This window comes from Oreochromis aureus, linkage group 6 (assembly GCF_013358895.1).
Source record: "Oreochromis aureus strain Israel breed Guangdong linkage group 6, ZZ_aureus, whole genome shotgun sequence".
Taxonomy (NCBI): domain Eukaryota; kingdom Metazoa; phylum Chordata; class Actinopteri; order Cichliformes; family Cichlidae; genus Oreochromis; species Oreochromis aureus.
In genome coordinates, this window is record NC_052947.1 from 41,537,960 (window position 1) to 41,561,327 (window position 23,368).

Sequence of the window (23,368 nt, forward strand, 5' to 3'; positions counted from 1 at the left end):
CCGGTTATCCTCAGGTGTGTGTGTTCTCCGGTCTGTGAGACTGAAGCTCTGCAGAAGTAACTCTGACGGTCTGAAGAGGAAACGATCTGCTGATTTTAGCGACTTTGACGGAATCTACGAGAAAAACGTGACGGTGTGCGCGCGTGCCCAGGTGAGAGCTGCGGTGTGCGGGTGGGACAGCTCCTCGCGCTCATGTTTGTACCTGCACGTTTTTAAAAATGTGCACACTCTTACGAGACATTCGTCATGTGTCATAAAACAGCCGCTTTATTTTTTAAACTCCAACTTTAAACTTTCCAGCTGATGACGCGCGTTGGGGTAAAATCGTCAAACACCTGAAGAGCAGGGGCGGATCTAGAGAAATTTTCTTAGGGTGGCAGAGAAATCAAATGGGGTGGCAAAATTAAAGCCTTTTTTTCCCCCCATACACATATGCAGGTGGTTACATATGGTTAAAATGATTCAAATGCAGTAAGTATACATGTTTTTCATATAAATATAGTCTATAACTTATTGTCTGTAGCCCACATAATTACACACTTTAGTTACATAAAACATGTGAGTTTTGATCTTATGTACTGTATAGCCTGTATAATAAATAAATATGGAGCCCAATAAGTATAAAATCCAGAAAGCTACACAACATGGGGCGGTTCATTTACAAACACACGTCTAACTTAAGTTTCACTGTTTTCATTTGTTTAAGTTTCATTGTTACAGCTTAAATTACAAAAAATGTCAGAAATCTGCACTGTCATGAACAAACATTTAAACCTAATTTTTCATGATTTGTTGGATTAACCCTCTGAGGTCTGAAATACAAGCGGCCATTTTTGACTCCTTTTGAGTTTACGTTTGTATTTCACCCTCAAATTGTTTCATTTTATTTTTCCCCCTTTGCCTTGTTTGGTATCGTTTCAGCTCAACTGAATTTAGTTGTTTTTTCACTGACATACTGCATTAGTATTACTGATCTGAAATCACACAAAGAACTTTAAATCCTAGTAGTATTTTTTACTGTAAAAAATAACACAGACATGTTGAGTAAATTTTTATAACTTGAAATGCAAATATAAAATGTACATTTTGTAAACATATACAACTATTTATCTAAAAATGCAGCCAATACACCTGCCGTTTTTTTTCATTTTGTACAACCATTTAAAAATATTACTAAAACTAAAATGAGAGAACAATCAGGTGTTGCAATAAGATGCCCCACAAATGATGTGTGCCAGTAAAAATAAGTTTGTCCACCAAAAGACAGAGGAGAACAGCACAGGGATAAACCTGCAGGCCTGACAACAGCAGGTGTATCACTCCGCTGGTTTTCTACTTAGTGACAGTGTTTACGTTGCAAATGTGCCTTAGTGACATTCATTAGTGCCCTCACTGACACACACAAGACAAAACGACTACACAACAGAACAACTACACAACACAACACACTAAGTATACACTCCACACTAAACGTCACAAATCTCCCACATCTAAAATCTCTCTCTCTCTCGCTCGCTCTGTCTCGCTGCCGTTACCGTCACTCCCAAAACTCTCCCCTCTTCCTAAACAACCAAATCCCACATGTTGACTTTTTTTAAATTCAACATGGTGCATTTTCGATAGCAAAGAGGTGGCTTTCTTTCCTTTCTTTACTGTTTTCGCGCTGTCCTTAGAAAACGCTTAAAACACAAAAACATGACGACAGTATTTAGAAAAAAGCGTGGCTTATATATATTATCATAACTCTGGATTTACTGGCCTGTAATTAAAATTTAAAAACTTTGAAGTCCGAACTTTCAATGTGGGCTGAAACAGAGACTCAGCGTGGCTGCAGCTTGTTGCTATGTCAGCTTAACATAGTCATGTGATTTGGAGGTGCAGCGTGTCCGTGGACCCCACAGGGTTAATAACATTCACCTTCCTTCCATTTCCAGAGTGTAACATCCAACCACCTGTGTAAAATCCGAAATTCCCATGGTGTTGTTCAGAATGTGCTCTGGCACAATCATGAGCATCGCTTGCTGCTGAAAACAAGAAAAAAGCCGGTCCTGCTATGGGCTGAACCATTTGTTAATGCTGGAGGGGGGGAACACTATGCAATATATTCAGTTTTAGCATTTATATTCACTGTTGACTGTAACTACGCTCAAACTGTTAATGCTATCTTATTTTAATAAACAACACTGTCATATGCAAAACTGGGGTGGCACTTGGGGTGGCAAGGGATCATTTTAGGGTGGCACTTGCCACCCCATGCCACCCTTCTAGATCCGCCCCTGCTGAGGAGGCTGCAGGGGGGCAGCTGGTGTCCTGGTCTGTGTGAGAAAGCGGAAACCTTTCAGAATAAAAGGAAGCTTCAGTGTTGTGTCAGTGGCTTTACCTGTGCACACAGGTAACCTGCAGGTGTGCGGTCAAATGCTGCTGGGACCTCAGTGTGTAGGTGAAGCAGGAGTGTGTGTGCGTGTGTGTGTGTAGTGGACATTAGTGCTGCAGCAGCACTCTGCGTGTTGCATAACAGGCTGTCCCCTGCGTCGTCCTGCAGGAGCTCAGATTAAATGCAGACTCGCTCCTCTGCAGTCAGAGCTCTCTGAGAGTCACGATCCACCTTCACTGCTTTATCACAGCTGCTGACACTTTGATAGTCCCAACCTCACTGTGTGAGTGGTCGCTGTGAGACAGGCGGCCGTACACTCTACCTGAGCTCCATGCTCACCTGTAAAGGCTGATGCGTGTGTTTATGGGTATACTGCATGTTTGGTGGATGTAAACGATGAACTGGGTCTCAAACAGGAGAATATCTTCTTTCTTTTTTTAAATGGTTTGGCACAGCAGGCAGCCATCAGGGAGGACTGTGGGAAATCAGGACAATCATATCAGCAATAAAGTTAAAAAGTTGGGAAAATAATAAAAAATTCAGGAATAGTGTTCAATTTGATGACTTTAATTGTTGACAGTAGGTTTGACTGGTAACACAGCTAATGCAGTCTGGTTGTGTTTGATTGTGCTGAGCAGTGGAAGTAATGAACAGTGAGATGTGACAGCAGGGGTCAAACTTTCCCTTTGACTCTCACAGCAAATCTGTAGAATCCTAATTTAACTTCGAGGACTCTGTTCTGCTTCACCCGAGCTCCAGATTTTTATTCTATAGCAGCTTTGCAAAATAATCCTTCTGTAACTGATCCTGGAGCTCGGTACAGCTCAAACTGTGTCTGAAACAAGCTGCTCACTTTCCATAACCACACAGAGGGAACCAAAGTGTTTCCAGCTGAGAGGTCTAATCGCTCTGTGCCGGGAGACGTCCAGCAGGCGTCGGGGTCAGAGCATTAACCACCTCAATGGCCTTTTTTCAGTGTGCACTGGTCCTACTGTGAGCTCCTCCCCATCTCCAACGGGCTGAACGTGATTGGCAGACGGCTCGTCTGTCATCAGGTGAAAGCGGTGTCCAGAGTCTGTGGTCTGTCTGTGGGCTCCTCTTTAGTCACAGTCGGCCTCAGAGAAGAACGTCTGACATTAAAGAGCTGAAGTGAAGCCGAGTGTCAAAAACAATGAAAAGTGATCGTTGCAAACATGGCCGAGCTTTTCCTGCTGTTTGTCGTCTTTAATGGTTTTTGTCCCGTTCCTGCAGCATTGGGTCCCATCACAGCCGAGCTTTGTTGGGTTTTTGGAGGATTACACTGAGATGGCAAAAGTACAAACATTCTGTACTTAAGTAGAAGTACAAATACTACTGTTAACAATCCTCCAGTAAAAGTTGAAGTACTGATTCAACTTCTTTACTCGAGTAAAAGTGAAAAAGTACAGGCTCTGAAATCTACTCAAAGTAAGGAAGTAAAAGTAGCTCTTTGGAGGACGTTTCTACTTTTGTGCAAAGCTAACGCAAAATAATATCAGTAGATGGGAATCCAAACTTTACTCTAACTCTACTTTTATTCTAATTATACTCATGAATCTTCAGATTCATGAGTATAATTAGGAGGCAGTGATCAGACCTGCTGCTCTTTGTGGATTACAGTCTTTCACCGGGGTTTGAATTCATGCCTGAATCACTTCAGATTCCTCAGAGAGAGAGTGTGTGTGTGTGTGTGTGTGTGTGCGTGTGTGTGTGCGTGTGCGTGTGCGTGTGTGTGTGTGTGTGTGTGTGTGTGTGTGTGCGTGTGTGCGTGTGTGTGTCTGCGTGTGTCTGTGTGCGTGTGTGTCTGCGTGCGTGTGTGTGCGTGTGTGCGTCTGCACGCGTGTGTGTGTGTGTCTGTGCCCGTAGCTCAGCTGACACTTTGCAGCTCTCAGATTTGCTGGATGCTGACTTTGGATCACTTGTGTGCAGCGGCAGGTTTAAATGTGCATGCAGCTGTTTTTGTTGCGTGCACGTGTTGTTTCTCCGTTAGCAGTGGAGCTGCCGGGCGTCTGCAGCTCTAATCCAGCCACTCCTTGCGTTCGGCATTCTTGTGGTGGGAGACTGAGAGCTGTCCTCTGCCCGGACTTGTCTCTCAGATTAACACAGTCACTCCGACTGATGACGCTTTTATCCACGAGCAGATTAACAGCACAACACAACCGTCTTTGAAGCCGTGCACCCGACCTAAACCTGTAAGTGACGGTTTGACTTATAATTCAACCACAATGAGCGTTTACAGTCAGTCTGGATGATTCCGGTTGGACGAAAGTGGATCTGCTGTCTCATGGGAAACTCGGCTCCCCGAGCTTTGCAGGGCTCGGTCTCTGTGAATGAACTGATGGAGCAAACCGCTCACAATTAGAGGAAAAACTGCAGTTTTCCAAACTTTAAATTCCCTGATTATTCCAGTTTAAAGTGGATTTCATGAGTAAATGTGTGCAACTTGAGTGGGAGTGGTCAAATGTGGGGAATCCTCTGTTGTTGAGCTGGCAGCGGGGATTCTGAAAGAGTGATTGTGTTGACGGCGGTTGATCAGCTGACTGGTGTTCGTTAGGATGGTTGTTCTCTGGCTTTGAGGCTGCAGCATCGCAGTGAGACGACAGAACCAGCTCTTTACATTTGCAGGGTTTACATATTTGGACACGACAGAAATAAACCAACCTCAGATAAATCTATCACAGCCCGACACATTAAACTGAGTTATTGCTTAATAAAAATCTGAGTGTGGGAATACTGAGTCCACCCTCACTACTTCCACCGGTGGCAGTGAGAAGGTGAGCCAGGTGCTGCTGATCGTCATCAGACTGAGCACACCTGTGAACGCAGACGTTCTGACAGTTTGCTGCAGCGTTCAGGTGTGCGAGAACGTGATGTGAAGGAGGAAACATCAGCAAAGACCTCAGAGAAACAAACGTTGCTGCTGCTCATCAGTCTGGGAGGTTTTAAGGTTGTTTCAAAATAATCTGAAGTCTGTCATTCTTCAGAAACGTGATGTCAGAGTGTCCGGGCCTCAGGTTAAAGTTCATGACGGCACAAATTTAAAAACGTTTGGCTCCTGTGAGGTTGGGGTGGAAGGATGGTTCGGCTCTGCGGCGTCCGGCTGAAGAAGAAAAGGATTGAAGGCCAGCCCTCAGCCTGACTGAGCTGCACCGATGTTTGCAGCTGTGCATAAATATTAATTCATTATGATGTCATCATGTGTAAAACCTTAGCAGTGGCCTTAAAACTTCCTTTTTTACTTTTTGTACTGTGCTGATTTCACGCGTCGTCTCCAGAAACAGCAGCAAAGGTTGGCGTTGTGCACGTGAATTATTCCGCTTTTACTGACGCCGCGACTTTCTAATGAAGTTCAGTAGCAGGTTTGATTTTGTGTGTTTCGTGTTTGCGGTCTGAATGTTCTCGACTCCTCAGTGAGGAGACACCAACCTGCAAACCAAGAGAACTCGATTTAAACCAAGAACCTCATCCTTTTCTAACCTGAGTAACTTAAACCCAGGAAGTGTTATTCAAGTGTTTAAAAGAGTCGCACAATCGGCAACACCTCAGACTCCAGCTATTACTCAAAATTGCCTTCAGACTCATGGGAACCAGGATTTTGGTCCCTATAAGGGCTGTCAGTCCCCACAAGTATAGTAAATGTCCAATTCTTGGTCCCCACAAAGATATAAATACACACTCACACGACTTTAAGTGTGTGGCAGCTCGAATGACGGCGGCAGGCGCGGTCCACCTGAGGGACGAGCTGCTGTGGGGAGTCGGAGCTGCCGGTTTATCTCCAAACATTTTCCTTCACACTTCCTGCGTCAGGCTGCAGGAGATGATTAGAAAGCCTATTTCAGTCGCAGCCACTCGTCGTTCTGGGACCCGCGAGATTACGCTATCTGGGCTCACGCTGTGTCGAAGTGTCAGGATGTTAAAATGTGCCACAGAGGAGCGGATGATGCTCTCTGACTGGAAGCTTCAGTCATGGCTCGTACATGTAGTTGACACACGTGCAGAAACGCTGAGACGTTTTCCATGCTGTGAGCTGCGGTCATGTGTTTGAGCACAGTGAGATCTAAAGGTAATCTGATTACTGTTGGTCATTTGTTCTCCTCTAAACAACCAACTGTTTGTGGTTCAATAATTTGTGGATTAATAAACTGTGTCACGTAGTTTTGAATGCAGGAGGCCGCTCGCATGAACCCTGCAGTTTCCTGCAGGGGTTTAGGGTTTATGAGAGACGACTGTCCAGGAGAAGGACTCGAATATTATAAGAACAGTAAGAACTCACATTTAAAAATGTCTAATGCTGAAAAAACATTAGGAGAATCTGAAGTTTTCAGTGTCTAAAAATACCAAATGAAGTGTAAGAAACAGACGTGTAACATCCTGTCACGCCCAAATTGTGACTCCAGCTTTCAGCTTTGAGAAACTGACACTGATACCTGCAGCACAGACGTGGTCGGTTAGGACAAGGTTGGTGAAATTAAGTCGTTTCATTGGCTTTACTGGGTCAGCTGATTGCTCAGTCAGCCATGTTGGATATTTTCTTGCTGCAGGGTCTCGGCGCTGGCGTCTGCTGGACCATGCAGTGCAGTCTTTAACGAGTGTTTGAACATTTGGATGCTTTTAGTTTTTCTGAGTTGCACTCGCACTTAATCGTTGGCATTTCTGAAATAATAAGTGATGCCGCCACAGTCCAGCAGGGCTTTACGGCCTCGTTAGACCGAACGATCACCCGTTTCCAGCAGATCAATAACTGAGAGTCACCCAGAACCTTTCCAGAGAATTCAGTTTTTATTGCTTCCTGCAGGTTGTAATAAAAACTCTTCACCTGCTGGAGTTTCGATTGTCTCTGCTGCCTCCACCCAAACACAGCTGATGGAGGCTGACACCAGTAAATCCCAGTGTTGGTGCTGGAGATGCTTCTCGTTATGATTGGAGCTTCCTGCAGACGCTCTCATACTCAGATCATGTTTGTAATGTTGTAGGAATGATGTTTTTTTTGTTTTTTGTTTTTTTAAATCATCCACTGGTTGTTAAATGCGACATGCATTATCTTACTGTTATCAGCCAATAAATAGCTGCCATAGATTAGCCATATCAATGGGAGGGACTGCAAGTATGTGATAAACAGTCCAGGTTACAGTCCAGGTTAGAAATGTTACCCACCTGCTCAGTAAACCCCAATTATCAGCTTTTCTTTTTGCCGAAACAGCAGAAAGTCGCTCTGGTGCCTGCACTCCGGGGGGGGGGGGGGGCTCACAGGGAGCCTACTGAAACTAGTGACGCTGCTCACATGCTGTCTGTGGATGCAGCTTCATGACTAAGCCAGGTAGCATTACCTGATAATTTCGGACTCCGCCCCCGTCTGCACGTGGTCACTTCATGTCTGTGGATGCAGCTGTAATGTCCCGTTGGCTGTGTGCATCTTTTATATACAGGCTGTATATAAGTGGAGTATTTTTGCTGCAGAAAAGCTGTGTGTGTGTGTGTGTGTGTGTGTGTGTGTGTGTGTGTGTGTGTGTGTGTGTGTGTGTGTGTGTGTGTGTGTGTGTGTGTGTGTGTGTGTGTGTGTGTGTGTGTGTGTGTGTGTGTGTGTGTGTGTGTGTGTGTGTGTGTGTGTGTGTGTGTGGGCATGTGCGTGCCATCTGCAGGGTTCTGTTACTAATACGAACGCCCACCAATAGCAGCCCTGTGCTCGGATCAATTGGCATGACTAATTTAAATAATCACTTAGATCTGCTCTCCCATTGGCCCGTCCCCCCCCCCCCTCCCCCCTTCCTCTACATCAGATTACACAGGATACTTTTCCATTACTCTCACTGGCCTTTTTCCTCCAGCAGTCCCAAACCTTCCTCTCAGTCCTCCCCTCCAAAAAAAAACCTAACTCCTGTAACCAATAACAAGGAGGGGGCCCAGTGCTGCTTAGCAACAGCCAACCAAGATGGAGCGGTCAGCACTGGACCCTCCCGTGTGTTCAGGGTGGAGGTTGGACCTGACCGGGGTAAGGTTACCTGGCAGACACACTCGCGCAACTTCTCCGTAAACATGGGACTGACTTTCCCTCCCACACCAGACCTTGGGGAAGGTGTGTGCGTCTGTGTCTGCGTGTGTGTGTGTGTGTCTGCGCGTGTGTGTGTGTGTGTGTGTGTGTGTGTGTATGTGTGCGTGTGTGTGGAGGAATGCTCCCAGCAGCCTGCCTCACACACGTGCACTGTTTCTTGTTACTGCAGCACTGAGCAGCGTGCCTCTGCTCCAGAACCAAAAAGGGAGGTGTATCCTTCCCTCCCTCCCTCAGTCTCCTCCCTCCCCCTCTCGACCACCGTCACAGCCTGCGTAGCCTTCCCTGTTCGCTCACACACACAGCGGTGATGGGATAATACACAACGCATGAATGTACTGTGCAGCAGGACGAGTGTGTGAGGAGGAGGAGGGTCGTGTGTGTGTTTGAGGACAGAGTGTGAAGCGAGGAGTGCGAACGAGCTGAAGGAGCTTCCATGAATCTTCTGTTTTTTATGCTGGATGTGTTTTTGCAGCACTGCAGGCTGAGAAGGAGCTGGAAGAGTAAGTTGAAGCTGCGGCAACAGTGTGTGTGTGTGTGTGGCATTAGGTCATGGAGCATGAGCAGTGTGTGCACTTCGAGTTGTTGGCCGGTGCAAAACAAATGGATCATGTAACATTAACTTGTGTCACAGTTAATCATTTCCAGCCGGCTGGCTTCATTAGCTGTAAAGAGTTCATTTCCTTCAGAGTAAATAAGGCGATGAAACGCTTCTCGTGTTGTAATAAGAAGTCTGATGATGATGGTGATTTTCACACAGGTTTAAACTTCCTGCTGTAGCGCAGGCTCGGCCTGTTCCAGGACGCTCTTATGTAAAGTGGAGCTCCTGCACATGGATAAGAAAAGGCCGACTGTGCTTTGGAGAACACGGAGGTGATGTCAGTCGTGCAGTCCTTCCTTTCTTTGGCGTCTGTGATGGTTTCCAGATGCTTTCAGAGGATCGTTCATGTAACTGAATCCTGTAAAAATGTACACACAGCTGAAGCACGGCTCACAACTCTCCAGCCGTCTCGGAGCCAGTCCAGGCCGATATTCCTGATGGCCGCCGTAACGAACGCGGATGGAGCCGTAACTTTCATCTCCATGGTGACCGGGACATTTAAACTGCACAGATAGTCTCCATTCTACTCTGATTATATTTCTTTTAAAGAAAAATTCAAATTATTTAAACTGCTGAAGCGTTTTCCTGTAAGTTATCCTTCACTGCATGCAGAGCATCAAAACAACAAACTGCTTTGGCTCCTCCCACCAGAGCACTAAACAAACATCATGGCGCCAGTGAGGAAAACAATAGTGCACTTACCTGCGTCTCTATGGTGATAACGGACCAACGAGCATGATTGGCTCTTCTGTTCTCTGGCTGAGCTGATTGGCTCGTTGGGGGAAGCTTTGAGACGAGTGTTTGCATCCAATCTTACCTTCTCAGGTAAACGTGAGGCCGACACCTGCAGTTCACATTAATCATCATATAAGGTTTTAACCCTTTAAGGCCCATCAGAGCGTGCACGCTCCGTTCTGCATAACTATTTCTAAATCCCAGTAGAATTACAACCACATAAGCTAGCACAATATTTTCTTTTGCTTGTGAAATCAGAGCAGTCGTACTTTCATAACATGCATCCAACTTGTCCCAGGTCGCGCTTTCCTTCCACATACAGCTTTGCAAAAGTTGCGTAAAAAGCGCTGGCAACAACAAAAACATAATATTCCAGAAACACGCTCTGCTGATCCGATCAGCTGTTCATAGCACTTCCTACGCTGGAAAAAACATCAGCGCGAACTATGTCATGTCCTGCCAAACCGGAAGTGACGTCATTTTTCATTGGACACGCAGTTTTTATCCCACAGGGCCTTTCAAAGGAGACCAGGTGTTTGTGAAAGTCGTGCTTGACTTCATGCTCTTCTGTACAGTTTCTGAGAGGCTCAGAACTTAAACTGCACTGTTGGAAATTGTGTATTTTGATGCTGTGTTTTTTGCAAATTGTGCACAATAATATTTATTTTGGTTTTTCCTGCAGTTTATAAACATTGGTGTACCTCAAAAATGAAACTATGAAGACACGCAAAATCAATTTCCACAAAAACGATTTTGTGCAACTTTTTTGCATTTACAGTTTTGAACTTTCTGTCACTACAAATATTCAATGGTTTTTGTAGTTTATTGCACTTTTTTGCAGTTTATGTAGCTACTATGGACGTAATGCATACATATTATTATATTCTGGGATATAACAGTTGTATTGATGTATAGCCATTTAACAAATTTCCCACATGTGGGACTTATAAAGGTTATCTTATCTTATGAAATGCTCCCTTAAATGGCATTACAGCATGTAAAACTATAAAGATGCGCTCTGGCAGACTTGGCTCTATGGTGGGCTTTAAAGGGTTGATTTAAATGACTAATTTGCATATTTATAATTTAAAATGAATAAAAGTTTTCATGATATGAAAGTTGGAAGCTTCACAGGAGGAGCAGTCATGTGATGCGTCTCAGTGTAACAGGCGTTGACTCTGATAGGTTGGGTTATTACGGCTGGAGGATGACTCGACCTGCTGAGAGGAGCCGAGGCGTCGCGGTTCCCAGAGGACGCTCGGTCTGTATAAACAGGGCTTCAGAACGCAGCGCCACATCTGCGGGTCAGAGCGAGGCCTCGTAGCAGCGGTTTGAAATATTAATGATGATTGGAGAAGCTTGAAATGTTTAAGAGGCCAAAATCAGGGAGATTCTCTAAGATCAGCCACAGAGGAGGTGTTTGAGTCCTCCTGTGGGTGTCGTCAGCTTCAGGAACATTTGGTTCATGCAGTGAAAAAAAACACACCATGTGTGGGCATTTCTGACCATGTGTGGACACGTCATGTGATCTGGGTCTGTATTTTTACCGATGGGAAACTCTGCAGCTCTATTTCCAGAACAATCCGTCACTTGACTTTTAAAGGACTGAAATGAAAACAGCGACGGGAAGAACGGCCCTGCAGATGTGAGGTGCTTGTTCTTTAGCACAGGTATCCATGTAGAACGGTTTGTGTCACTACGGTAATGAGGCAGTGTTTCCACGCCGACCCCATCAGCTGTCGTGTGTGCAGGTATTGATCAGTGAGCCCGCCCCGAAGGCCAGCTAGCTGGTTACATAACGGCTCCATCCACATGCTGCTGCGTGACCTCCGGACCAGCCGTCATTGGACTGTCATGCAATCAGCTCGCAGCTCTCTCTCACCCTCGCTGTCTGTTAAGTGTCAGGCTGATGAGTAATCATCCTCATGCTGTTTCCCCTGTGAGATTATTCTGCTTGTAACTGTGTTTCAGCTGGTTAATGCAGGGAAATATAGTGACTGTTATGTCATCTGAACACACACACACACACACACACACACACACACACACACACACACACACACACACACACACACACACACACACACACACACACACACACACACACACACACACCTCTGCAGTGCCTGCAGTGTTTAGACAGCACCTCACACACAGTCGAGCTCATCTTCTCAGAATGACTAAGCACTCTCTTTATTTCTATGGTAACCACGTTCACTGTATCGTGTGTGTGTGTGTGTGTGTGTGTGTGTGTGTGTGTCTGCAGTGATGGCAGCTCTGTGCTGTAAGGTGATGCAGTGAGTGTGATGCTGCCAAGTGTTGCTATGAAGGAAAGGTGAGCCTGCTGCCTGTTAACGAGCTCTCTGATTGGCTCGGTGCCCTCCTGAAATGAGAGTAGAGCCGGAGTCGTTCCTGCACATCAGATGGTTTGTTTCGAATCAATCCTGCAGATGGCTCGATTGGATTTTGTTGTTATTGAATCATCAGGAGATAAATTCCTTCCTGTTGTTTCACCTGTTGGGATGAACAGAGGGCCGAGTATGAAGGCGAAGCTGTGGATTTGCTGCCACGAGGGCGCTGTGGGTACCCACTGAGAGAATGACCTCGAGGATGCGAGCAGCAAAAATGAGCTGAAGGGTGTCTCTGCTCAGCCAGCTCGGGCGGTTTAGGTATCGGACTGTAATGTGAAACCGCTCAGGTATCAGGTAATCTAAGCAGCCTGAGACGTAACATCAGCCTGGAAACCAGACAAATCTGGGAGCTCATGTTTCATTGGCTCTGGCCCTGAATGTGTCTGTCCTCTCCTCATTTTCAGACAGATTTCCATCTGGCTCAGCCCTACGGTCTTTCTTTTTTCTTGGAAACTCGGATTATGTCATACTTCGTGCTAGTCTGATTGGTTTGAGGTCTATCCAGTTACAGTCTGAATTATTTAGCTGGGTGACAGTCAGAACAAAACCCCGGTGCACAGGCCTACACCTGTCACAGCCTCTGAATCGTTTAGTTTATCACTTAGTTCTGCAGAATATTTGGACTGAAGTTTTGCTTTGGGAATTTAAATGAGTTCCAAACCTGCAGTTCCTCTGACGCCCAGCAGAGGCAGCAGTGAGTCAGTCCCCATACACTCCCATGTTAAACCTTTCCAGCAGAAATAAACATGTTTACAGCCTGATACACAAACTGTTTGGTGTCATTGGAAGTTTACATCATTAGGGGCGTGGCTTCTCTGACTGACAGGTAGATGGTGACACAGGTGGCTGTAGCTGCTAGCTGCCTGCTAAGCTTCTAAGCTAATTGTACCTGAACTGGACTGTTTGTGCTGTTGGAGCCTTTTGGAGCATTTTAATGACATCATGTGACCAATAACATGGCTGCTGTGAGGTTACTATAGTAATAGAGTTAGAGAGCACTAATCAGCAGATAAAAGCTAGCTACCATTAGCTGACAACTAACTTCTAGCTCAGTAAAGCGAAGGCTTCAAAAGTCAGGCTGCTGATCCCAAACATCCCGTACACACCGTAACTGCAGGCAGACAGCTGTGGTGTCTTTATGTTCCAGCTGTGGATGCTGCTGCTTGGTAGGGTGAAAATAATCACATGCAAGCTTTTGTGAAACTTGCATCCAGCTGCTTGGTTTGGTGTGTGTGTGTGTGTGTGTGTGTGTGTGTGTGTGTGTGTGTCTGTCTGTCTGTCTGTCTGTCTGTCTGTCTGTCTGTCTGTCTGTCATCTCCTGCACACTAAATTAGACACAAATCTGAGTAACTAATGTTGGATGTCTGCAGAGATGCTGACATTAAATTACTCTGTGTGTGTGTGTGTGTGTGTGTGTGTGTGTGTGTGTGTGTGTGTGCCGCAGTCACTCTGACCTACAGATCAGCAGTACACCTGTGACTCTGACACCTCACCTGTTGTTGGTCATTGTCCCGTGGCGTACAGGTTTGTTTAATGTGGTTTAAAGGACATTTCCTGTTCAGAAGTAATCGATTACTCACAGAACTGGAGGTCAAAGTAATCAGAGTATCAGGTTAAAAACAGTTTCTGAGCTCCTCACGTCACTGTGTGTGTGTGTGTGTGTGTGTGTGTGTGTGTGTGTGTGTGTGTGTGTGTGTGTGTGTGTGTGTGTGTGTGTGTGTGTGTGTGTGTGTGTGTGTGTGTGTGTGTGTGTGTGTGTGTGTGTGTGTGTGTGTGTGTGTGTGTGTGTGTGTGTGTGTGTGTGTGTGTGTGTGTGTGTGTGTGTGTGTGTGTGTGTGCTCACAGCCCAATCAGCAGCCTGCATGACAGTTTAGTTCCTGAACTTTAATTGAACGATCAGCTGTGAACAATGGAGCCAACTGTTAGCCACCAACAGCTGCTAGTGGAGCGAGCTGTGGTTGGCACCGCCCACTCTGAGGCTGATTATCGGCTTCTTCTGCACGCTCAGACTGACACTCATTAAGGTGAAAAACCACAAAGAAAGGAGGAAAAATCTATTTTTATTCCTGGGCTCAGAGCAGCTTTGCATGAGTCAGTTTAAAATGAACCGTGACTCATTCTGAGCTGTGAAGTGCTCAGTATGTATGCCTGAAACGACCATATTAGGGATGTCCCCTCTTGATGACATCATATAGATCCAAGAGTAGGAAAAAGTTTTTGGCTCAGAGGGATTCCTCGCTCTTGAACACCGACCCAACGTGAACAGGAGGCGTGACATCAAAACAGAAAAAGTCCTGTATGCGGTGAGAGAGTCTGCACCTAAAATCACAACAGACGAGCTTTTTTCCTTCGCTAACCTGGAGGTTAAAGAACAGTCAGAGCACATTCAGTGCTAAACCAGCCTCTGAAAAACAACTGGATAAGCGTGTGCTCAACAAGGCGCTGAAGGAAGAGAGAAAGGAAGTGACTGCTCTTTCTTTTCCTGCCGTGACCTCGAACCCCAGCGGCCTGTTTTTGTGGCATCTGCAGAGGTTTGAGGACAAACATGCAGAGGAAAGAAGACAGATTTCCAGGTTCACTTGTTAAAACATTGTTTTTTAACCCCAGGAGCTCGGGTTGGTTTCCATTCCATCATCTTTGTGTGTGTCGTTATGTAACACTAAGAAACGATGAGTTACACAAACAGTCTCCCTCCCGCTGTGGTCGAATTTTTCACATTCAGATCAGAGTGAGGTCAGCCTCCATCGCAGAAGCTGATTCATTCAGTGTTTGTGATTATTAGAGCCAACCAAAGAAACCCTTACATCAGGGTGTGCTGTGCTGCAGCCAGAAAGGCCGAGGGCTGTCCTTATGAACAAAACAAACACCTCCTGCTGAGCTGCATAGCCCTGCAGGCTTTAACAGCCTGAAAGGGCGAACAGTTCGAAGTCAGACGCAAAGCTGCACATCTCGAATTCAGACCGACTCAGAGGAGAATTAGTTTTAAAAATCAGTGTTGGTGATCAAAAAAAGTTTGTTACTTTTTTCTGTTACTGCTGATAGAAATATGAGACCTTTACTTGGTTAAATAAGAGCATGTGAGCAGACTGTAACAGGTACTGCTCTTTTAAAAAGCAGAGCTGAGCAAAAGTAACAGTGCTGGGGGCGGAGCCTAGAGCAGCACAGAGGAATGTGCAGAGCAAGAAGAGATTTCTGAGTGCAGAGTCGAAGGCTGTAGCTGCTAGCTCTCTGCTGGGCTGCACCTCAGCTAACTGTCCCTCAGCGGGACCTCTGGACCGTGTTAGTGCTGTTGGAGCGTTTTTAATGACATCATCTGACCAATAACACGGCAGCTGTGTGGTTACTGTACTGACAGACGGTCCAAGGAGGCGGAGCTTCATTTTTCAGTGAAATTCTAGGATTTTATTTGTTTCTGAGGAATAATTAGCAGGTGTCTGCATCTGTGTGGGGTTCACATAGCTAAGCTAAGCTAGCTAGCATTAGCTAATAGTTATAAACAAGGTTCCACAAATACTAACGTTCACTCCAGAAGCCGATGGGTGACAACATGGTGGCTAATCCCATCTTTTATATACAGTCTTTGCAGTGTCCTCTCTTTAGAGCATCGCGTCTCAGTTATTTCCTGTTACGTCACTCTCCCTATAAATAGTCTCATTTTCTGTTAAATTGTTATTATAAGTACATCTCTGCATAACACTGTATCCTTATTAACATTAAAGAAAACAAAAAAAACGTAGATCAACTCCAAACAAAGAATATCTTTGTTAACATTTTTTTTAGTCTGCAAATTTGGCTGAAATTTAAGAAAATAAAACTTTAATCCAACTATAAAAATTTTTTGACTGACTTGGACCATTTGATTCTGAATAATGAAATTAAAGAAAATCAATAAATACATTTAAATTGATCAGCAACATTAAGTACAGGTCCTCAAAAACTCAAACTCAGCCCTCCTCAAACATATAAAACACTTTAACCTACAGAGTCACAGTGAAGCCGAGCGCTACAGATGCACCGTCACATTTCCTCGTCTTAGCTTTCCTAGACTTTCGTTTGTCCCGTCATCACCGCCTGTCTTTTCGTCACTGTTAAATATTTTTTTTGAGGGTTTGTTTGCTGCACTTCGTGTCTCCTGCTCTGTGCTGTGTGCGCACGCACGGTGCAAAAAACGCTGCCACCTACTGTAGTGGATGTGCAATTACACTTTATTCTAGTACAGCAAACAAAGCCCTTTCCCGGCGTCAGCATAATGTGTGTGATCTGTTGTAGATGGACTGCTGAGCAGGATTTACTACACTGAATAAGACTTCAGGACTCTGACTCTTTGTGTACATGATGTTAGCTGAGGATGCTGATCTGGGATCTTTGGCTGCTTTCGTATAAACCTTTGTGTTGTGGAGCTCGTTGGGCTCCAGGTGCTGTTAATAAGGTCCACCCTGTGCTGCCAGAGCAGCTCTGATAGGAATAATTTTGTAAAGCTGGACTAAGTCACATAAAACACTTTGTGTTCAGCTGTTGCAGGTCAATCGAAATGGTTAAATCGGTGAATTTAGTGGATTTACTGATGCATGTTGATTCCCTCGTGGTCGTTGGGCCCCTCGTGCTGCTCGTTTCCTCTACATGATTTCCTCTTCCACTCCATCCACTCTGGACTTAACCTGCTCGACAAGCGTAGCAGGGACCTTAGCTTAGATTAGCCCCATTATTCTCTCTCACTCACACACACACACACACACACACACACACACACACACACACACACACACACACACACACACACACACACACACACACACACACTGCCAGAGGCTGATGGAGAAACTGATCCTAACAGGAGTGGATGAGTCGTTTGGTTGTTGGAGGAGAGCTCGGGAGCTTTCAGTTCAGTTTCGAGGCTCCGTGTCAGAGAAAGCGGCGTCTCGCTCTGATGGAGGACGGTTCCCTCTGTGCCTTTCCTTCTCTGCACGGAGAACAGTGCGGTCATCAGTTTGGATCATTAATTTAATCTGAGTTTATTTGATAATCTGAGCGAGGAGTGACCGCTGTCTGAGTAAAGCTCTGAAAAAAGCCTGAAATGACCTGTGCACGGTCTGCGATGGCCTGAGGGCGTTCACTCTCTGTCAGAGCTGGGACAAAGCAACTCACCTGAAAGGAATTCATCACCACAAATCCATCTTTATGTGCACAGAGGTGCAGTGAATGCACCAGGCGATCTAATGCGAGCTTGTAGTTTAGCTTGGAGTTTAAAGGATCCAGGATCAGCTGATCCCGATTACACCGGTCCGGAGTGTCTGAATCCAGCAAGCAGCAGTTTGGATGATGAGAGCATGACGTGCTTTATTCCTAACAATACGTGACACAAACAGCGCAAACATGATGCTCAGAATTACAGCGTCAGCATTGACAGGCTGCTGCAGCTCTGACACAGGTGAGTTACAGGTGAGTGCAGGTGTCGGTCACTCTGCTGCTGGAGACGCTGAACCTTCCCGGAGCCTCTGATGCTCACAGCAGGTGAACTGCAGACAGCAGAGTCAGGCTGTTAATTCATATTTAATTGAGCCAAGCTGACCTCACCTGAGAGAGGAAGTGAGGTGATGCTGGCAGCGTCTGTCTGAGCTCAGCTCATGCATTATGGAGGCGCAGAGACTGAAGGGATTCGGCAGCACAGGGCAAAGTGATGCATGTCTCAGCTCCTAACTAATGAGATAAGAATAAAACATCTTTATAGTCACAGGTGAACAGAGAAGTCTGTCTCTGTCATTTTGTCCTTTGTAAACACAAACTGAGAGAGAGAAATGTTGTGAGTTCAGTGAGGAAGTGTTTCCTGTAGCAGTCTGACAGCGAGTGTCGCCCACAGGCTCTGCTGTCATTACCGGATAATGGAGCAGCAGCGCTGTCCTGGATCTGAGCGCCTTTATTAGCTGCTCCTCTTTCTCTTTGTCCCTGACCCACATACACACGCACGCACGCACGCACGCACACACACACACACACACACACACACACACACACACACAGTTGTGCTTTCATATCCTTGTGGGGACATCTAATTGAATGCTTTCCCTACTTATCCTAACCATAACCTGACTGTAACCCTGTCACTGAAACCACATTCTGAGCCTCAAAAATACCGTCAAACTCGTGAGGACGGGCACTTTGGTTCCCACAACTATAGTAAACTTCCAAATTTTGGTCTCCACAAAGATATGAATACATGGTAAACACACACACGCACGTAGACAGAATCACAGACAGCAGGTCAGATTTTGTTGTGTGATGAACTTTGTGTTGCTCACCTGTGAGGGTTCTGACTCTATCGTATTTTAACTGCAGTGATCAGTGCATCCTGCAGAGGGCAGCGTTTCTCAACTCTTTCACTGCTCATTGTTGCAGCAGCTGCAGTTTTAATGCACGCTCAGAGCTTTGCTTCCTGATTGGAGGAATCCTGAACACTTTTCTTCTGCCTGATTCTTTGTGACAAACCTCTGGAAACCTCTTCTGTCAGGGAGAGACCGCTCTCATGCACGAGACGATGATGATGAAGATGATGATGGTAAATGGCCTGTATTTGTATAGCGCTTTACTAGTCCCTAAGGACCCCAAAGCGCTTTACACTACATCCAGTCATTCACACATTCACACACTGGTGATGGCAGCTACATTGTAGCCACAGCTGCCCTGGGGCGCACTGACAGAGGCGATGATGATGATGATGATGATGTATATGGACAGGATAACTGCTTTGTTGACTGATGAGTATATGATGTTGTTTACCTGAAGCTGCAGCTGATGTTTGTTCGTTTTCTTGTTTTCTGCGCAGGTTAAATGTTAGATGACGATGTGAAGACTTTCAAACTTGCATTAATAAGTTTTATTTTAGCTGTTGGCCCAAACGAGGAAATGCATTAAAGTTTTTCATCCAGTCTGAAACCCTGTGTCTTTAAAATAAGTCATTATTGGGTTTTTCTGCTACAGTTATTTCCCAGCAGAGCTGCTGTGTGTTTGGTTCAGTCTGTGTTGAGCTGTTATTTGTCAGCAGCTGCTTGGTGAGATTGAATCTTTTACTTGAGTGTCTGTAGGTGGTCGTGAGCAGCGAGCTGCTTTGACAGCAGACGGATATCTGACTGGAAGATCGAAGTGTTTGCACAGAGATGCACGCGATATCGCCGTGATGCGGTTCTTACTGTTGGTGACCTCGCCGTCAATAAGATGATGCTGACAGGTGCAGAGGCAGCTTCTATGATTGCATTCACATTCGTCCTGTTGAAAGTTTCGCTTTCAACAGATTACCACAAAGTAAAAGATCTCTCAGCAAAATTATGCAACATTTTAGGCACTATTGCCCTGATCAGCTCAGTGAGCTGGGATTTTTTATTCTAAATATGAACTACTGTTACAGCAACAGACATGGACTACTGGTGCCCCACACAGCAACTCAATGTCCACTATGTGAAGGAGCCAAACACATGCCTTCTCTTGACTGAGATAAACTGCTGGCATATTTGTTTTACATCTACAGGGTGGGCCATTTATATGGATACACCGTAATAACATGGGAATGGTTGGTGATATTAAAGTCCTGTTTGTGGCACATTAGTATATGTGAGGGGGCAAACTCCTCAAGATGGGTGGTGACCATGGTGGCCATTTAGAAGTCGGCCATCTTGGATACAACTTTTGTTTTTTCAATAGGAAGAGGGCCATGTGACACATCAAACTTATTGGTAATGTCACAAGAAAAACAATGGTGTGCTTGGTTTCAACATCCATATAAATGGCCCACCCTGTATACTGTCCAGTCTCTCCTGGTGGACATGGCAACACGTTATTCATGGTCACATACAATTTTAGACTGATGTGGGGGTATCCATATATATATATATATATATATATATATATATATATATATATATATATATATATATATATATATATATATATATATATATATATATATATATATACAAAAAGCTTGAATTTTACAGTGTTTATTTATCGGATAAAATAAGTTAAATGTCACTGTTATTATCGTTCGGCCGGAAACAGCGGGGGTGTCCAAATTCAGAGGCTGCGTCCACCTGAGGACCCGGCCTTCGCGATCTAAGTGGGCCGGGTCCTCCGAAAGCCGGGTAGAACGGAAATGAGCGACTGTGAAATTGGATGGTCTAGCCTTCAGAATTACGTCACGAGCTCTCTTGTTGGAGTGAAACCCAACCGTCTGCTCCTTGCTGTCTAAAATATAACCGGACGCTGACGTAAATTCTCAGCCATCTCACACCTCTGTTTAATCAGTCTTCTGTTTGACGTTTATTCAGCTGTGTGAAAACCCCGGAGGAACCCTCCAGAGGGATCAATAAAGTTTTATTTATTCTAATCTAATCTAATAACTTTAATCTCAGCCAAACAGATTTACTCACAAAGTTTACACAGCTACATTCTCGCCTGAAAATATGCTAAAAGTTTATTTTGCGACCCAGAAAGAGTAATATTAAAACTAAGGAGCTGCAGTAGTAATAGCCATTGTTGGAAACTGGAATTGGCTGGGCCAGTCTGGAATGTGGTTTTTCAATTTTGTTGTCGGGGTGGAAAATCGGGAGAAATTGGGGAGAATAGTGGCTCCGGGATATTTTCGGGAGGAGCACTGAAATTCAGGATTCTCCCGGAAAAATCGGGAGGGTTGGCATGTATGGCCATGTATATAAAATAAATAAAGAAAATACATGTAACATATAATGTAATTGCAAGGAGGTATTTCTGTAGTCTATTGATTACTAGATAGTGGAAAAGGGGTGGGATTAAATAAGCTTATGCTTCTTCCTGCTCCTTTTTGAACATGAAAGTTATTTGTAGTTGTGGTTGCTCGTTTTCCTTTTGTTTTGCTTTGTTTATTTGTCTCTTTTTAATTCTCTGTTGTTGTATTTTTTCAACATGTTCAAAATAAAGATTCAATCAATCAATCAATCAATGGTTTTTTTCTTTCTATCGGTTTTGTTTTTCTTTACTCGAAGAGATCAAATTATTGGTGGGGACAATTCAATAATCGCCGGATATTGGTGGGGACATGTCCCTTCCATCCATGCCAAACCTACGCCCTTGGGGCAGAGTGTCGTTAGAGAGGAATGATGAAGATTACCTGCTGATGTTTGATCGAATCAGAGTCTAAACTGTAACTCTCTCTTTCTTCTTGCAGACTCTGGAACGTTTCCAGCTCCAGATTCCTGAAAAATGTTTCGGATCCACAATGTGAGGATCCGTCAGAGCCGTTCAGCCTTCGTGGAAGCGTTGGGGTGTGAATGTGTCGGTGGAAGGAGCGCAGCGCTGTGACGTCCTGACCGCGAACTTCCTGTCCTCGAGATGAGCGTCTCTGAGCCCGCTAACAGTTTCCCCGTCAGTGGGGTGGGCGGCTCCCGCATGAAGCTCCCTCTCCACAGTGCGGGAGACCACAACGGGAATGCTTTCCCAATTTCATCTTCCTCCTCATCTTCCTCTTCCTCGTCCTGCCTCGGGGAGTCGTCTCCTGAGTCACTGCGGAGTCTGAGCAGCCTGAGCGAAGGCCGGACCGACAGCCCGCTGGACTACAACATGTTCGACGTTACCCTGACGACGGTGAAAACTGTGACTCTGAAGTCTGTCGTTTCAGACTGGACGCCAGAGGAGGAGCGTAACCCGGACGACGGCGATGACGGCGATGACGGTGACGACGCCTCGTTGGGGAAATCTCAAACTGTGGCAGAGTCAACCGACAACTCCGTGTCGGTTTACCTGGACGCCAACGGCGACGACTGCCAGCAGGACAGCTGGAACGACAACCTGACGCTCGCCCTGTCACTGACAGGAAACGGCGGCTTCATCAACGAGGACCTCAGCAGTGGAAGCAGTAACGGGAGAAGGCGCAGCTCCGCAACTCCAGACTCGGACGCAACAGAAGTCCCTGATGATGATGATGATGATGATGAAGAGGAGGCATTGTTTGTGTCTGTGAGCTCTGATGTGGATGTGCAGAGAAGCAGTACGACGATCACGAGCTCAGGGAGTCGGTCAGGTGTCGGCATCGTGACGTCAGGTGTGAATGCTGAGCTGGAGGAGGTGGAGGTGGACGGGCCTGCGGTCCACTGTCCTCCGTCCACAGGACGTCACACAGATCCTCCCGCCTCTGAAGACCTCAGTGAAGACACACAGATGCCGACTGAAGATGTTAAGAAAATGAGCTCTCCTCCACCTGAAGAGGCTGAAACAGGTGTAGAGGGCTCCAAACCTCCGCCCTCCCAGCCTGATGTGAGTCTGGCAGCAAGACCCAGACCTGCTCCCAGGTCAGCCGTCTCCACAGCTGCCAAACCGCCCGGTCCAGAAGCAAAGAGGGTTTCCAGAGTGGACTTAAAAACAGTCAAAGCTAAAGTGGGATCACGGCCCGCCCCCTCCCCACCTAAACCTGCCACCCAGGTACACGGCAGCCAGGTTTTACTGTGTTCACTACACCTCCACCCCGAGGTTCAGGGTCATTCTGAAATGTTTTATGTGATAGGCAACAAGTAATGTAATCATTGATTATTACTGGAACACCTGCACAGGTACACAGACCCATATTCAGCATAATCAATGTTAGCATGCTAGCATGTTAGCATCGGCCTGTAGTCCCAGATTTCACTGAAAGTTTCCTCCAACCAGTCGGTGTAGCAGGAAGTTCACTGGTGTGTGCTGTTCCCTTCACACAGCACCGGAACACAGGTCACATGGTCACTGATCAGTGACATGTCACATCGCATAAAAAACCCCAGCTGAGCAAAAACACCTCAAAGTAATTTATTACTTAGCTTAGAAAAGCGTAAAGGGCGTCTTTAATAGAAAGCACACAGCAGGGCCTTCTTTAAGTGAGCCCAGACTCTGAGCTGTTGTTTATCAGGTGACATAAACACTCTCTGACATTTTCAAATGTGTCTTTTACTCAGAATAAATCTGCCCCGTCCAATGGGAAGAGAGCTGTGGTGAGGAAGGAGGAGGTGCAGGCCGGCGATGGAGGTAAAAGACAGAGGTCGTCTGCAGGTCCCATCAAAGTGGCTGTGATCAGAGGAAAGAGCAGGAACATCAAGCCAAACCACAGGAAAGCAGCCGGGGACCCGGCCGCGCCGCAGGAGAAGAGTTTATCCGTCAGTCGAACCCTGTCCACTTCGACCAGCTCGCTGGGC

At 45.7% G+C, this 23,368-nt stretch overlaps 1 protein-coding gene across 2 annotated transcripts in view; it reads left to right on the forward strand.

Moving 5' to 3' along the window:
- The window catches only part of LOC116324730 (microtubule-associated tumor suppressor 1 homolog), a 56,439-nt gene continuing 33,071 nt past the window's right edge, over positions 1–23,368 (forward strand). Inside the window, exons 1-3 of one of the 2 annotated variants that reach the window (XM_031745442.2) lie at positions 1–151; positions 21,376–22,625; positions 23,132–23,368. The exon at positions 23,132–23,368 is cut by the window's right edge and continues 192 nt beyond it. In XM_031745442.2, the coding sequence (XP_031601302.1) occupies positions 21,540–22,625; positions 23,132–23,368 (1,323 nt within the window). In that variant the 5' untranslated portion in view covers positions 1–151; positions 21,376–21,539. Of the gene's footprint in view, positions 152–8,736; positions 8,942–21,375; positions 22,626–23,131 lie in introns of those variants that run through there. The other variant, XM_031745443.2, reaches the window with a different exon arrangement.